This window comes from Mauremys mutica, chromosome 12 (genome assembly GCF_020497125.1).
Source record: "Mauremys mutica isolate MM-2020 ecotype Southern chromosome 12, ASM2049712v1, whole genome shotgun sequence".
In the NCBI taxonomy this organism is placed as follows: domain Eukaryota; kingdom Metazoa; phylum Chordata; order Testudines; family Geoemydidae; genus Mauremys; species Mauremys mutica.
Window position 1 is genome coordinate 62363060 of NC_059083.1, and position 17398 is coordinate 62380457.

At 45.6% G+C, this 17398-nt stretch overlaps 1 protein-coding gene across 4 annotated transcripts in view; it reads right to left on the reverse strand.

Moving 5' to 3' along the window:
* Nucleotides 1-12735: 12735 nt before the first annotated feature.
* LOC123346291 (protoheme IX farnesyltransferase, mitochondrial) overlaps nt 12736-17398 on the reverse strand; it is a 186763-nt gene continuing 182100 nt past the window's right edge. For all 4 annotated transcript variants that reach the window (XM_044983625.1, XM_044983626.1, XM_044983623.1 and 1 more), the window contains one exon: nt 12736-15196. In XM_044983625.1, coding sequence (XP_044839560.1) covers nt 14790-15196 — 407 coding nt within the window. In that variant the 3' untranslated portion in view covers nt 12736-14789. The remainder of the gene's footprint in view (nt 15197-17398) is intronic.

Genomic DNA, 17398 nt, shown 5'->3' on the forward strand with positions numbered 1-17398 from the left:
CCTAGGACAGTAGAGGTACTAGAGGAGAGAAAGTGACCCCAGGAATAAGCGTTTGGAAGAAAGTCAATTGCTATTTCTTTAAGGGCTTGGGACCAGGAACTTTGCAGAGTGGAAGGCTACCTTCGCTCACCCAACCAACGGGGAGCAAGCTGGGAGTAGGGGATTAGCATATATTCTGCCTGCTCCCACCTGAGTCATAGCTGGGCAGGTAGCACTGGGAGAAGGCTACCTGCCGAACCCTCCAAGCTGGCGGACTAATTAGGAAAGGGTGCCCAGCTCAGGGAAAGTTAGCTAAAGCCTGGTAGCTGGCCTAAAATCCCAACTCCAGCTCTGAGGAGGCGAGCTCGGGGGGAAAGATGTCTGCCACGAGGGATGAGTGAACTGTCTAAACCACTAGCCCAGCTCTGTGCAGGAGAGTTGGGGCAACTCCTATTTGGAGACAGGAGACAGCCTGAAATCCAATCCCAGCCCCAGAAACAGGACTGAGGGGAAGATTCCTGTTTGAAGGAGGGAAATACTGACTGCCTCCAGGGGAGAGCCAGAGGGACTGTTCAGAATAGAGCCCCATTGCTGTGAGAGGGGCTGGGAGCAGCTTCCAGGGAGCACCTGCATGGCTGGCTAAGAGGAGTCTGTGAGGAACCACAAACTGAAGGTGGGGCTAGCAGAGTCCGCAGACCTGGTGAAGATGCTGACCACAGGGCAAAGGTAGGAAGAGTTCAGGGAAATGGGTGAGGGACTGGAGGAACAGTCCTTAGCTGCCTAAAACAGGGCCACAGATCTGCAACCCAGAGGAGAGGGTGGGCCTGGGTTTCTCTCCCTCAAACAAAGAGGGAAAGTACAGGCATCCAAAGGGAAAGAGGCAAGAACTATGAGCCCCAAACAGAGGCAGAGGGGTGGGCTTAGAGGCTACTAGACTTTGGGTTTTCTTATTTGGGACTTTTCCATTAACCTCAGAAGGGGAATGGACTGGGAGATGAGTGACCTGGCTGATGGGGAGACCACAGAAGCAGCAGACTTGTGGAACCAGAGTGGGACAAGGGAGCACAGGGGTGAAAGAACCCCTGCAATACCGCATGCTGCCATGAGGGGGTGCGCTGGCATAGCTCTCTCAGTAAGGCGTGTGGGAAAATATCACACCCTGGCAGACATAGCTAAGTCGACAAACTCCTCTAGTGCAGACTCAGTCATACTGGTAAAAAAGGTAATTTGGCTGGTTATAGCTTAACTTGTTGAGGGATAAGCCATGGTGGCAAAAGGACAGTATAAGCAGTGTCTCCCTAGGTGGGTTTGCTGATATATCTATATGGTAAATGCTTTATAGTGTAGACAAGATGGATATAGGAAAAAAGGGGAAATGGAGGCACCAAGAGACAAAGTGACTTGCCCAAGGTCATACAGCAAGTCAGTGGCAGAGCCATAAATGGAACTTAGGCTCTTGAGTCATAGTTCAAGGGACCATGCTGCACGCCTGTCCTTTTTGGGATCACCGTCACTGCACTCTATCTACTAAACAACTCTTACCCTAGTGTTTACTATTTCAGCCATTGTGTAAAAATTCAGAGACATTTCCTAAGTCTTTGCAGGCACTTTAGAACTGATTATGTTCCCAAAGCCGGTGATGACATCAAACAAGCTCTGGTAAAATAGAATCCCAGAAGAACAATATTTTCTCTCTTTCTAACATACGTAGTGAAGCTAGAGCTGCAGAGGGAGGACAGCTTGTAGCTAGCAGAGTGCTGTACTATATCAGCAGCTTGACTATAGTAATTGTGACAGCAGCTTCAGAGCAAATGAAATTAGATGAGAGACTCCCCACAGTCTGTTTATAAATCAATATTATAGGCAGCATTGGTTCAAGAGATGATGGAAACTGGCTTGTCAGTCTAGGATTGTAGTGTATTTAGTTAGGTAACTATTATTCCTTTATTTTGAGCACTGAGCCTTTACATTTTTAAAGATTCTGCTGTCTGTGGAGTCAAGCAGCCATTCTGCATTCAGGTCAACGCAGGAGAGAGACACACACTGTGCTCTCTCATGGAAACTCAGCTTTTGTTCTTACTTCTAAAGGCCCATCTGACGGCCAGGGTCTTGTTGCTCCTCGCACATGGCAAAACCTAACCAGGCTAAAATCAACAAACTGGCACAGAATGATGTTTCTGAGCCCATAAAGCATTTACTTATATCTTATAAATGGAGCTCAGCTTTTAAGACACATTGTTATCACCAAGATGCAGTTACAGAGAAATCTGTCTTAAGCAGCTTCTCCAGGGAATGACAAAAACTGGTTGCTTAATGGAGATGGCTTCCTTGCAAAGGTTTGTATTGTAGTAGTGCCTACAGGCTCACTGTCACTGTAATCATTATTAGTTGTATGACCATATTGCTGAGGAGCCCCAGTGCCAGGCATTGTACAAATGGAACAAAAAGACAGTCCCTGCCCCAAAGAGCTTACAGTCTACAAACCTAACAGTCCTTCCCTTGGAGACCTCAACAATTGAACTTGGTCAGTTGGCGATACTTTGGGGCAGGCATCCAATATCTAAGAAGGGTGTACGACAAATGCAGCCCACAGAGCTCTCCAGTATGATCTGTGAGCTGTCCTCAGCTGTATCTGGAAGTGAAGTCCTCTGGGGATTGCAGTTCACATCATGGCATGCTCTGACCTGAGAGAGAAAGAGCACAGCATGGGGCTATATGGAAGAGGGCATCTCCAGTTTGCATCATGGTATTAAGGAAAATACTTAAGCACACACTTACTTCTCATTGAAATCAATGCAATTTAATTGCAGGCTTAAAGTGAAGCATGTGCTTCTGTGCTTTTCTGAGCAGCTCTTGAGCTCTTGCTATGATGCCAGTGTGGTACCCAGCTGAGCACCATTTAGATGGAGATGGGCCAACCGTCTAAAAGTCCCTGTTGCAACGGGAAAGAATATGGAGAATCCTGTCAACTTTCCTGTTGGAATAACTAGAGAATTTCAGATAGAGGCAATGGAAGAGACCGGTCAGCCCCTCTAGGCCACCCCCCTGGTGTCAGTGCAGGATTGTTCCCTACCATTCTCCAATCCTGTGCGCAGTGTAGTGATATGGCCTCCATCACTTCCCTGGAGAGACTATTTCACAATTCATGGTCCTTGCCACTCATTTAGTATTTAGCCCAACCACACTCTTCCCCCCGCCCGCCCCAATATCATCTTGTCACTCCTGGGGTTGTGCTACTGAATAAGAAACTATTTATGTGGTTTGGGAGCAGATGCCCCTTTTCTAGCCACAGAACATCTTCATTGCAAAATGATGTATAGTTTTTGCTGAAATTGTTCTTTGATGCTTGGAAGCAGAAATTGGAATCTCTTTATTATAGATGACAATTTCCAAACTTAAAGTGTTGCATCCAGCTGGAACTGGAACTAAAAATCAATGGTAACTTAGGTACTAGTAATCATGACTTGATCACACATATAATGTGCAAACAGAATAAAGACCAGACCAGTGATATATATAATACACACACAGTTCTTTAGAAGGGCCAGTTTCACAAAGCTGAAAACAATTGACCCAAATCATATGGGAGGAAGAATTTAATCAGAAAAATTTGAATGATCATTGGGAATGGTTTAAGAACACTTTCCTGCGTACCCCAAAAGCCACAATTGAGGAAGAAGGTCACATTGGTTAAAAAACCCAATGTGGTTTAGAGGGTCAGTGAAGGCAGCTATAAAAAACAAACAACAAATGGAAGAAAGAGGAAGTCAATAGTAATAAATATAAATCAGAAGATAGGAACTGTAGAAAATTGATAAGGGAAGAAAAGGGACAGAAGGAGAGGTCTATGGCCAGCAGATTTAAGGACAAGAAGAAAGAGTTTTGTAGGTATATTAGGAACAAAAAGAAACCTAACTATGGTATTGGTCCATTACTAGATGGAACTGGTAGACTTAACCATAATAACGCAGAAAAGGCAGAAGTGTTCAATAAATATTTCTGTTCTGTAGTTGAGAGAAAAAACAGATGCAGTCATATACTATAACACCCTTTCCATTCCACTAGTATCTCAAAAGGATGTTAAACAGCAGTTACTAAAGTTAGAAATTTTAAAATCAGTCACTAGGCAGCTTCACAACTTTGCCTCCTCCCCTACAAATGACTCGCTTTGTCGCATGTCCCATGGGTCAGCAGACTGGGGCTAGTGTGGACCTGTGTGAGGGGAGTTGGGAAAGAGAGGGGCAAAACAGAGGGGCCCTTCTGGAAAACTGCCTAGCAGCCTCCTTGTCTCTCATAGCAAGGAGATTCCAATTCCAGTACCCCCGACAATTCCAAATGCAGTCTCAGGGCAGTGAGGAGAGAGCTGTCTCGTAGGTAGGATGGTCCCAGGCCATTTAGGACTTTGTGGGTCAAAACAAACATGTTAATATTAACCCAGGAACCAGAAGGCATGCAGCGCAGGTCGTGTTACATTGAGCAAGAGAAATGGCATCAAAAGTGAATGCAAATCCCGTTCTTCAGAATTCACTGCCAAAATATAGAGAGGCCTGGGTTGTCCTGGTGGTGGGATGGCATGGCATCACCAGAGGGAAGGTAATCTGAATTCAGGAAGGTTCAGTCACTGGCGTGGAAGACACCATGTAGCTTTTAAGTGACTTCCCACCTCTGACCAACTCCTGAGAAGGATGGAGGTGGAAGAGGGGGGAACGATGTGTACATGCGGTGGTGCATGTTACACCAAGGAAATGGCTAATGGGTTCTCAGACATCACTATATACTATATCAGTGCCCTCGGGGTATGTTCAGCCAATGGGAGTTGTTCTGATGATGTAATACACTTCCTTTGTGCCTCATTGGTTCTCTCTGAAGCATAGTGGAGATGCCATCACGCTCTAGGTGTTCTTTTCATCTCGCTCAACAGAGTTGAAATCACTGTTTTTTTTCTAATTTGCCCATGGAACTTTAATGCCTATTTCGCTAAACAGCACAGGCCAAATGCACCGCTAGCATAATACCACCAACTTAAATGGAGAACGGTGTTTGAGCTGCTCTGAGGAGGAGGTATAAGTAGAAGTGATGTGATGGAACTGAGTAAAGGAAAATACAAGCTGGCTGTCAAGAGTTTCCAAACAGTGAAATCTATAGACCATGGACGCTTCCCATAGGAATGGTAGAAACCAAATTGCTTGAGTCATTTAAAATGGAACTGGAGAACAGGAGAACAATCCAGGATTGGCCAAGATGACACAATACTGTTTTACCGTCTCTAATTTCTCTGGCCTCTATTGCTTTGTCCATGGGTTCATCTCCATGGAATTGAATTTTTTTTCTTGTCTTCAGTGTAGTGTGGTGGTTCTTGTTTCTTCTGGACACATTTCAATTCCTGAGCCAAACTCTGTGCTGGATTTCAGTGCCCACAGCAACCTCATTGGTCCCTCTCCCTGCCCCATTGTCTGCATTATCCTCCTTTTGGGTCGTCTCAGCTTCTCTACTGAGTTATTAAAGTTTCGTTCTCTGGTTCCATATTTACATAGCTGTACAAAATTAGTCAGCCTAATTTGGGAACAATTACCTGGCTCCTTCGGGGCTCAATCCATGAGCTCCAAACTCCTGAAGAGATAAGATGCATTTTTAACTCAATGGGGAAAAATAGTTATGAATGGAAATCACCAAGTCTTCCAAAGATCCCTCAGGCTCATTCATCTAGTGCCTTTGCAGGAATATTATTAATGGTAATTAGCACATTATGCAATACGTTTTGCTGATTCTTATTCCCAATATCTATGGCGCGCATGTATATAAAAATGCGTCTGCATACACACACCCCACATGTTAAAAGATAATGGATTTTGCAATCTCTTGTGTATGGAACTTGCTAATTGTTGGTATTAGCGATTTAACACTCTCTCATCATTTTCAGCTTTACCAAGTTAAAAAGCTTTGCAGCTAACAACCTCCTACGTCGCCCATTTCCCTGATAATTGCAGATTAGAACAGCCTAATTTTTATTTTTGTAAAGCCGTCAGAGATCTATGTTTGTTATTATTGTCTCCTAGGTTGCCAGTTGCATAAATACATGTGTAAACCCCTTTGATCGCTAAGTGTAATGACACAGATTTATCAAATGTTTGCCTTTTTCTGTCTCTTTGAAAAGGCTGATTTATTGAGTGCAGCCCCTGCCTCCCTTCCTCTCTTGAAATATGAAGTGTTTGTGAATAGCCAAGGTAATATTTAATATCCTGCCAAGAACCCTTTGCACTTTCTAACAAATGAACTACAACCTAACCAAATGGTTCACATCTGTTTAGCCTCTTTTCTTTTTAACTAAACAAATTAGCATCAGAATACCTGGGAGACATACAAAGTCCCTTTCTAGATGACAGAACACAGACAATTATTAGCAAGGGGAGTGACTGTACTGAAAGGATCAGGCATGGATCCAGCAGATGTTTTTACATCTCCTGGAGTGTCCATGAATGATCTGCACCGCAGTGGATGTGCTGCCGCAGTCGTTTGAAGTAGGCCAGGGAATCCATTCAGAATCCCCTTCTGAATGACATTAAAGGCAGGGGCTTAATTTAGTTAAATGTTGCATTTAAGACCCTTCCAGCAAAGATAGTCTTTCACTAAGTGGTTAAAACAAAGAACCAGCCACCACTTCTCCCCCAACCAATTGAATATGATTATTCAAAACAAAATCTTCTAAATTACAGTTCATATGGGGGGGGGGAGGAGCAACTGCGAGAATTTCACGCTCTTGGTGTTTAAAAGGTCTCCTAAATCCCCATTGTGTGATCTATATCTTGGATCTCAGTGCATCAGGACAGTCTCTATACTCCTACTCTGCTGCAATGCAACTCAGAACAGAGTGTGCAAGGTGGTCACCTGGACAATGGATATTTCTTTGGAGATAAGCAGATTGCTTCAGTTTTCCTACAGATAAGGGATGATAACTGCTTCCTGTGGGCTTTCATTTGCCAAGCTACAGAGTACAATTACTCATGCCCTGACTAATTAGGAAAAGATCATGGCCCAGTGCTTAGAAGAGGGAGTTCTGGGTCCTACTGCTAGTGCCTTATCAGAAATTGGTTAAATCACTTAGGGTACGTCTATAGTACCTGCCAGATCGGCGGGTAGTAATCAATCTATCGGGGATCGATTTATCGCATCTCATCTAGACATGATAAATCGATCCACGAATCAACGCCTGTACTCCACCTCGGCAGGAGGAGTAAGCAGCGTTGACAGGGGAGCCGCGGCAGTTGACTCGCCACCGTGAGGACGGCCAGGTAAGTCAAACTAAGATACTTCAACTTCAGTTACGCGAATAGCATAGCTGAAGTTGCGTATCTTAGATCGATCCCCCCCACAGCGTAGACCAGTCCTTCATGTCACTGCACGCTAATTTCCTCCTCTGTAAAATGGGGTATGACATGGTCCAGTTTCCCAGGAGTATTGTGAGTATAATGAATCTTGGTGCACTGAGATCCACGACTGAAATACAGGAATGCATAACAATCTCCACAGGCAAGCCCTGACTTGGTCTCCATCTAATCCATCCAGATAGTTATATTGTCCACACTGCTCTGGAATTTGAGTACCTTTCAGACAATCATTCTGATCAGCCAGACAGGTGCTGCTGACCTACCAGTTAGGGTACTAGAGACGCATGCGATGATGCTGAGCTGGCCTCCTTTGAGCTGAGCGCCCGTTTGACTTCAAGGGACGCAGCCAAGTGAAGTGTCGTTTTTAGCAGGCCCAACACTTAGCTTTTGTTCTTCAAAAAACCTTTTTACAAAATTTAAAGCCCAGGTGAAATGTTTCCCTTCATCTGTTGTTTAAACAAAGCCCAACTGAAAACTGATTTTAGAACCACGTCTTCCTCTGCAGCATTCCCTGCCCAAGCTTTGCAGCACGGGGCTAGTGCAGGTGAGAGCTGATTATAAACAAAGGTGAGTGGTCTAGTTACTTCTTTAAAAAGATTCTGAGCTGATAGGTAACAGGTAAATAAGCAGAACTAATGATACAAAGTGATTTCGACTGCTCCTGTTCTTCACTGTATTGAAGCAAGGGGCTGTTATTAAGAGATAACTATGTTGATTTAAAAACATTGTGTTTCGTATCCCAACACTTTCCCCTTAAATTGGGGCAAGGGGTGCAATTTCAGGGTAAACTAACTGAAGGTGTTTGGTTTAAACGTAGGGTAGCCAATGCTGAACATGGCCTACAGGCCTCAGCAGGGAGCATCTCTGTCATCCTCTTTCTCCTTAGCTCAAGCCCTGTCTCCTTCATTTCCCCCATTGCGGGGAAGGCCAGGTGTGGCTACAGTAGATGCTACAGGTACAGTCCCCCAGTGAAGGAGCAAGAGGGGCTTCGGGGCAAAGGAAGAAGAAACTGGCTTTTGTCAGACTGAACAGATACAATGTGGAAGCACATGGGGTTCGATCCAGCGCCCACTGACGACAATGGGAAGATGCTCATTGACTTCAATGGGCACTGGATCAGACCCACAGAGTGGCACTTTGGCAAGGCACACTATGGGGATCCCCATCACTCCCTGAGTCCTGGGGCTATGGTACCTTTCAGGGTGATTTTCCACACAGCCATAGGGGAGGAGGAGTCAGAGCTGTGGGGCGGCCCTGCTACTGCACCTGCAATGGAATGGCATTGCTAGGCAGCTGGGGCTGGGGCCACCCAGGATTAGAGCTGTGCCAATGGCACTGGCCTCTTGCAGATCCCCTGGGGTGGCCCTTCCATGAGGCAGGGGAGCAAACTCCATCCCCAATGGGATGATGGGGGGGGGGTTTCTCCACTGGGAAGGTTCCTCCCTCCCCCGCTGTGTGGCTCCGTGAAGTGTGTGTGTGGTCAATCTGGCCCATTGTTTCTCCAGCCTCACCATCTACTGCAGTTCCCTCTTGCAGCTCTCTGCAGACAGGGGCTCCTTACTTACCAAGGTGGGCTCTGAATTCTTGGGTCTGCAGGTGGCAGTACGGGCTAGTGCATCAGTTTTCAAACTGTGGGGCATACCCTGCCTTCTCCCCATCCTCTCTTCCCTGGGGACTCCCTGCTCACTCTCCCCACTGCTGCCCTGCTCTGGCCCGGACACCCGGTAGGCTGCAGCCCTGCATATTTTAAACCCTCCCGAACCCATGGGTGCAAGAAGCTCTAGGGAGAGGGGGAAGAAGCCCTGGTCCACTTTGCGCTGTGCTGTCATGGACTCCTCCAGGGATGGAGTTGGCCAGGTCCTGCCATTGCCCCGAGCATGAGTTGTCTGCTGCCCACAGTGTGCCACTATCTGCCCTGGATACGCAGGAGTTTGGGGGGGGAAGGAGGTGGGGAGCTGTTATGTGATGTCCATAGAGAAGGGGGAAAACAGTGAAAAAAAAAAGATTGGGGACCTCTGGTCTGGTGGATGGGATGCTGGACAAGGGGAAACCTGAGTTCGAGTCACGGCTCGTCACTTCCCCTTGCAGTGTCCGTTTCCTTCCCACCCTGTCTTGTCTATTTGGATTGTAAACTCGTCAGGGCAAGGGTTGCCTGTACAGCACCTAGCACAAGAAGGGCCTGATCTTGGCTGGGGGATCTAGGCACTGCTGGAATACAGATATGACTAGGATCCTCCAGGTTGTTAGTAAATTCACAGCCTGTTCTTTGCTGTTTAACACTTTCCCTACCTTGGATGCAGTCCAGTACCCCTTAGAAGCAAGGGGGGGGAGGGGAGGAGAACGCAGTTTAGTTAATTACCCTTTTTGTATCTCTGTTTCAAGACTTTTCTAGTTCTTCCCCATAATGTGTTACCTCTCCCCAGCAAAAAGGTCTCAAAGCTTTTGCTAACAGCACAAGTCTTAATCTCCCTGGATTCTCAAACAAACACTCCAAACCAAACATTTCTTTGGGACTGAGCTTTGATAGCTGGGCTGTTTGATATATTTACTTCCAAACTTAACACGTTTTTTTCAGTCCTTAATCAGGAAAAGATTTGATGTTGGGTATAGAGACTATGGCATCCAGCTGCCCTTTCCCTTTTGTCCACCCGTGGTCTGTCAGGCTCTAGGTTCATTCAGATCTGTAGGACAATGTGCAATTTGATTTTCTTACCTTCTTTTGCTTGCTTTTGGATGATGGAAGATGGAAGGATTGGTAGCTAAATGGTTACTATAGGCTGAATAAAGACCACCTATTATGGGGTCTCTTCTAGGTAACTCACAGGTCAGCTCTCATCTACATATATTTGTTTAACTTTAACCTCTGCATTTCTCTTGGCCCAAGGGCCTCTCCAGCTGCTACTCCACCATCCTCCCATAGAGAATCCTAACTCTGAGCCGGGGGTCGTGCTCAGCGTGGCTGGCATGAAGGGCACTCAGTGGGGCTGGAGCATGCTCAGTGCAGATGGAACCTTGAGAGATAGTAGCAGCACCCTGCTAATGAGCTCTTGCAAAAGGCAGGCTTCAGAGGCCATTGGGGTCTGGTCCGTGACAGGCGCAATCATAGTACAAATAAATAATAGATTTAACATGCAGCATAACTAAGTAACTTTGCCCTACTGCTAAGAGTGGCTCCATGGGCCATTAAATGCTTGACAGGAGAGAGGGGTCTTATGTCTCCAGGGACCAACTGACGTGGGAGTTCTTGTGATGGTGACTTCATAGCTGGCCTGAGGTCCGTCAGCTCAGGTGTCATATTTTACTCCAAATTAATCATTTGGCATAGATGGGGTATGTTTGAACCTGAATTCTCTATAATTTTTCCCATATAAAATTACTTGTAGGGCTTTTTGATGTACATACATTAATTATTCCAGTAGCCTTCAGATCAGATCAGGGCCAAGGTGTGCCTGGCACTGTACCACACAGAACAGAGGCAGACAGTCTCCTGCCCCAGAGAACTTCCAGTGTAAATAGCCAAGACAGACAAAGACTGGGAGGGGAAACAGAGGCATAGAAGAAGTGGCTCACCCAAGGCTGCACAGCAGTTCAGGAGCAGAGCAGGGACTAGAAGCCAGGTTTCATGACTCTTAAGCCAATGCCCGTTCCTGCAGCATGCTGCTTCTCAGACTGGCTCTTTGCAAATTTGCACAGTGGTTAAAATACCACTGGGGACAGGCCACAACAGCTATTGCTACCAACTGCAGAGCTGCCCCAGTATGAGAGCCTAAAACTCAGGAGAACTGGATTCTAATCCCAGCTCTGCCCCTACTTTGCTGGGCAAGTCACTTCCCTCCCTGTTCCCCAGTTTCCCCATCTGTAAAACGGAGATAGTGACACGACCTCCTTTGCAAAGTGCTTTGAGGTCTATGAATGAAACGCTCTTTATAAGAGCTAGGTGTTATTACTGTGAACATGGTATAAATCCCTAGCTGGATGGATATAGTTAGGTAGAAGAGCTTTTTAGTGTCCGTTCTCATTTCCATAATGGCATCCTGAGTGTAAATTGGGCATCCTTAGAAGTACATACTCTAATATCTACGTGTAACTAAAACACAAGGTGTGGTGGTATTTTGATATTATAAAGTGCTTTCCAGCCACTCTCCAAGGCATTTAACACATTACAGTAGATCACTTCTCCTGTCTCTGGAATACAGTCGTCTCTGGAGTGCAGCACAACAATGCCCATCTCTTGGGGTCAATAAAGGATAGGTTTTTAAAGACACCTGATCTCTACGTCCAAGATTGACTTTCTAAAAAATTATGCTAATCTCTTGTGGTTGAGCTAGGCTTTGATGCAGGCATCACTGCATGAAATTCTATGGCCTTTGTTATGCAGGTCAGACTAGATGATCAAAATGGTCCCTTCTTGCCTTAAAATCAACGAAGGCTACAGATATTTTGAGAACAGGCCCTGAAGATAACTGCTCTCTCCAGGTGGAACCGCAAGGGGAGTTTTAGGAAGGCAAACCTCGGGCAGGAATGCTAAGGGCATGTCTACACTTACAACTTGCAATCAATGCAGCGAGTGTCAATTTAGCAGATCTGGTGAAGACATGCTAAAACGATGGAAGAGCACTCTCCCATCGATAAGTGTATTTCACCTCCCCAAAAAGCGTAAGGGAAATCGACGGGAGATGCTCTCCCATGGACACAGCGCAGTGTAGCTACCGCGGTAAGTGGATATAACTACATCGGCTTCAGTTACATTATTCACGTACTTGAAGTTGCATAACTTTGATCGATTTAGCGTGGTAGTGTAGACCAGCTCTGAGGCTAGCACCACTGCTACTCTTGGGGAAAAATACCAGAGGAGCCTTAACGGCCCTGATTGGGTTTGTCACCTGAAAGGAACACAGTGCTTCTATGACATGCTGGGGGCCTGCTTCTAAAGTGGCTCAGTGGGAAGAGAGCCACCTACTGAAGGAGGAACACCACATCTTCTTGTTCCCAATATACCCGCTCAGTATGTCAGTTCTTCTGACCAAGCCACGATTCCTCTGAGCTCTGCCAAGTCCACCACCTGCTCTCCAAGTTCCTCGTGTTCTTCTGAGCCAGTGAACAGTTCACAGAATCTTATTTCACTTTGCAAAACGTTGCCAGCTTTCTCCGCTCATCGCTGAAGTCTCATTTTCAATGGAAGCATTTTGCAACATAAAAACACACATTTCCCATCCGTTCCCAATTTATGTAAGGCTTGATCATATGACACGAGTGCTACTGCTACTAGGAATGCTGCGAAACCAGCATAACATGGCTCTTGTATTGGGCTAAACAAAGTGTAAACTGCTTGTGAATCATGTACAAGAAATGATACCCCACACTCTACTGCTCTTGTACAGTATGTTTTATTGCAGAACAAACTCATATATTTTACAAATTGAGAAGTTGTACTGGGCTGTAGACTGTTTCCAGGTATTCCTATGCAGTGTTCCCACAGTAAACAACCTGAATACAATGGAGTCTATTTCAGAAAAACAGTAACAGGGATTCAGCACCGTTATCTGCAATCAATAGAGAGAGGCAAGCATCTTATGTCTGATTGTTTAAATGTCATTTAAAACACCTGATTCTGTTCCCATAGAGCACTGTTGCCAACAGAGACCGAGGGCAATGGAGTCACTCCTGATTTACACCAGTGTGACTGAGACCAGAATCGGCCTGCACCATTAAAGGATGCTGTCAAGTTTTTATATCAGGGTGACAAGGACACTGGCAAACTTGTGAAATTGCTTGAAGGCCTTTCCTAGATATCAGGATAGATAAAATATTCCATTTCACCACCAGCAGAACTCGCCATCAGCAAAAGCCTTGGATCTGGCGCATAACAGTATTAGAATGGACCTTGTACACACTGGAAAAAGCTTGGGGCTTGTTTACAGTGAGGAAAATACAACAAGTTATTACACTTGTTAACTAACACAATGTAAACTATAACCTACTCCTTGTCTACACAGCGTGCTGTTGTGTTTAACATCATGTTAGTTGGTCATGGCTAAACATACAGTGCACCCTGGTTAACTAGGACCCACTAACATGACTACAAACAAGTCAATGCTTGTCTGCACTGACTGTCTTACATCATGTTAATTAACACGTTATAACAGGATACATTTTCCTCCGGCGGCCATGCCCTTATAGTAAACTTCAGCTATGCTGGTTGCAATTTGAACTTTCTGAACTAGTTTTTAAGTTCAGACTGTAGCTGGAATGAAAACCGGCTTTTCCTCAAGACTGAGAAAACGTGATTCCCCACCAATAACACACTTCATAGCAATCTTCTCTTGGAGCTGCAACTGTGCCATGATACTTAATAGAGTTGTCATATTTCTTAATGAGACTCAGAACTCAATTAATTACAGGAAATGCCTTACCAGCCAACAGGCTCTTACGCTGAACAGGTTGGCACAATTCACGTTAGCATATAGAAAACCTCAAATTATTGGATTCTGAGGGCCCGATCATGAGCTGATGTATATCAGCAAAGCTCCAGTGAAGTTGACATAGTTATGTCAGTTTACACCGGTTGAGGATCTGGCCCTGAGCATTCAAGCCCTAAAGATTTCTCCCAGAAAGAGCTCTAGCCAGGGTGAGAAGTTCCTCTGTGATGGAACACAATAAAAATTGCCATGAGTATGTGAAAGGTACAGACTAGGAACTATCTCCATTCAGCCAGAGGCTGTTTAAATGCTAATGTGCTGTTTGTGTTGTATGATCTACAGAGTGCTGAAGACAGAATAGAAAATAATCTGGGTTCTCTGAAAATATATGAAAGTGAACTGAATCCTTGTGAAAGGTGCTGGATTGACAGTCCCAGAAATTAAAGTCCTCCATTTAGTCACAGAGCAGGGATGGCATGACCGGGGCAATGCAGGCTTCCCCCTCCCTACCCTGCCAATGTGCCTCAAGCCTATTCTGGACAGAAGACCTGCTCACAGGAGGACAGAGGAAAGCTCAGTATCCAATGAGTCTCCTTGGCTTCCTCAGTAAGAATGTCAATGATGAGGGCCCATTGTGGGGCTGGTGCCTCTGCCATGGAGATACCTGCTCATTTCACTCATTCACCTCATTGCACTGGTCATCAAAGTCATTTCACATAGGCTAGCAGGAAGCCAAGGGAACATGATTCATTTTTCACCTAGGCCGGATTTTAACTCGTGACCTAGGAGTGATCCCATTGACCAAGCCCATGAGCCATTTAAGTCCCCCAAGTTCCTCCCTCTAAAAAGAAATTAAAAAACAATTATGTAAAGTGGTCACTGGGCACAAGGGATTCTCTTTAAACACATTGCCATAGATTTTCCTGCCCATAATTAGCAAAAGACCCTCTGCTTGACAATAAAAATAGGTGTCATTAGCTCTAACTGACATTAAGGCAACCCAATTTCAACTGAGAAGCTCACTTTTGTCTTCTTTCTCTAGCAGGGATTTCTTACATGTGAGCATGAGAAGCAGAAGCATTGGCAAGTGCCACAGGCTGCAGAAGAAAAGTTTCCTGGAGCTGCTGCGATCTGCATCCCTGTAGAACCGAAAGCCGAGGTAGGAAATGTACAAGTTGATAGGGAGTGAAATGAGTGGAAAATTCCATGTGGTGACATCGAGGATGGGGGCCATTGTTGAGAGTCCAATTAAGGCCAAGCAGTGACGCAGAGCAACCCGCCGGCACATCGCAGGGTGAGTGACGGACATCATGCAGTATCCTCCTCGTGAGTAATCCTCCCGGAGGCCCCAGCTCAGGGCATTGAAATGAGGAAACTGCCAGGAATAGAGAATTCCTCCCAACAGCAACGCGCCTGCAAAAGGAAAGCAAAGGAAACATGCATTAGAGTGCTCATCTTAGATCATAGCAAAGGAGCACTGCATGCTACATTTCAACACCTATATGGAGCTTACCCATACTACCACGTGCTACCACTGCAGAGTTTGTGACAACTGCCCCCCAACTCCCATGGAACTCATGATATCACACTTAAATACTGTAAAGAAGTCCAGGGGTTATTCTCTGTTTATCAGCAATTATGTGGGTTTTGGAGATTTTTTTTTTAACTTACAAATGGTGTTCCTTCAAATAATTTATTTCTGATGCACCTGTCACCTCAATATCTAGGCACCAATTCAGTTTCCACCGGGGGGTGATTTGTTGAAACTTATGAGAAGTTTGGTAGAAGAATTTTTTTCACAGTCTCTAGGACACAAATTTATCTCTCCCAAGTTCCCTAACTGGAGCACCCAGAGCAGGAAAAAAACAGTAGATGGAAGGAAGTGTGTGACAGGATAAACAACAGTTATTAACAAGATGAGTCCTACTCGCTGATATGCAGTGAGAAAAGGAGCCTATGCAGGAAACAGGTCACATCCTGAAAACTGTGATACCAGTGATGACAAAATAATTCAGAGGCTCAGCTGGAGTTTCTCCTTCTTCATTTTGTGAAGACTTCAAATTGCTCACAGGTGTAGAGGCTTCTCAAGTGCTTAATCATTATATCCTGGGGTGGCAAAGTACAGACATGGCAGAGTGGAGCAGAAGGCAGTGGAGAACTGCTTACTTCCCAAGACCAACTCTGAATACCGGCTTTAAATACAAAAGCATCTACTGATGTATTCTTCAGGAACTCCTAAACATACGTGGGGCCTGTTGAAGTCAATGAGAGTCTGATTGACTCCAGTGGGCTTTGGAATGGGCCCTCAGACTGGGCTATATACAGGTGTGCCCCTCGTCCACACTAACATCACCTGTGAGACTTCCACCTGTAGAGCCATCTTGGACCTTGCCTGTTGTTCCCTTCTCTTCTACCGCCCCTCCCCTCCAGCCGTAATATCCTATTTGCATCTTCCCACCTCCATGTGTTTGTCCTTTCTGGGAATGACCTCCCACTTCCGAGCCCAAGCTACCACCCCTCCTTGCTCATCTAATGGAAGCAGAATCAGGCTCTAACGTCAATAGCAACATTTGGCTTCAATCGGAGGAAGGTCAGGTCCTTTACTCCTTCCTAAAAGCTCACCTCTTCCCAGAAGGAGTGAGTTCATAATAACTAACAGACTAAGTCCCACCTCCACAAAGGGACTTGGGCACCTAAGCTCCACATTTAGTTATCTAAGTCCCAGTTTTAGGTGCTGATGTGATCCACAGAATCATCATGGCTCCCTGGGTACCTAAGTTTCTGCCTTTGAGCATGTGCACTGCTGCTTCTCTCGTGTCTGAATGCCCATCTCCCACCTAAGCTTCAGTACGATCCATGAACTGGGGGAAGACAGGTGGAGGAATGCCCGTTTTGCCAATAGGGCCTATCCAGTAGGCGTGCTCTGAGCACACCGAAGGGGTCAGACCCTATTCAAAACCCAGCAGGAGGAGGAGGAGCAGCAGCAGCCCACCTTTTAGCCCAGTGATTAGAGCACAGCCCCAAGATGGAGAAGACCTAGGTTCAGTTCCCCTCTCAGCTCAAGGAGGAGAAAGGATTTGAACAGAGTATTTCCCACCCCTCAGGAAAGCTCTCTAACCACATCTATTCTGATGTGAGTCGCTCAATCTCTCCCATTGAATCTGCTCCGCTGTGTATAAATACAGTCATTAAGCCTGACAGAGAGCCTGGGTATTAGGTACCCACCCGGGAGGTGGCAGACCCAAGGTCCAGTTCCCCTGCTCCAATGATTCTTTAGTTATTGATCAAAGAGCAATAGATGTGCAGTGCCTAAGTCCCTTTGTGGATTGGGGACTAAGTTATTTCCTCAGTGATTCAGGTTTTCTCTGGGTCTGTTTTGGTTGTGAACTCCTTAGGGCTGGGAATGTCGATCTTTCTGTCTTGTAGAGCACAGTGTCATCGTTACCCTCCTCCAAATAATAATCCAGGCTGGTACCAAGGCCCATAGCTCAGACCACCCCAACCAGCCAGAGGATGTCACAGCTGCATCATCAAAAATCTAAGTTTAAGGGCCGTTTTCTAGCTGCCTAGAAGATGCCTTGAGACAAGATGGATGAGATAACATCTTTTTTTGAA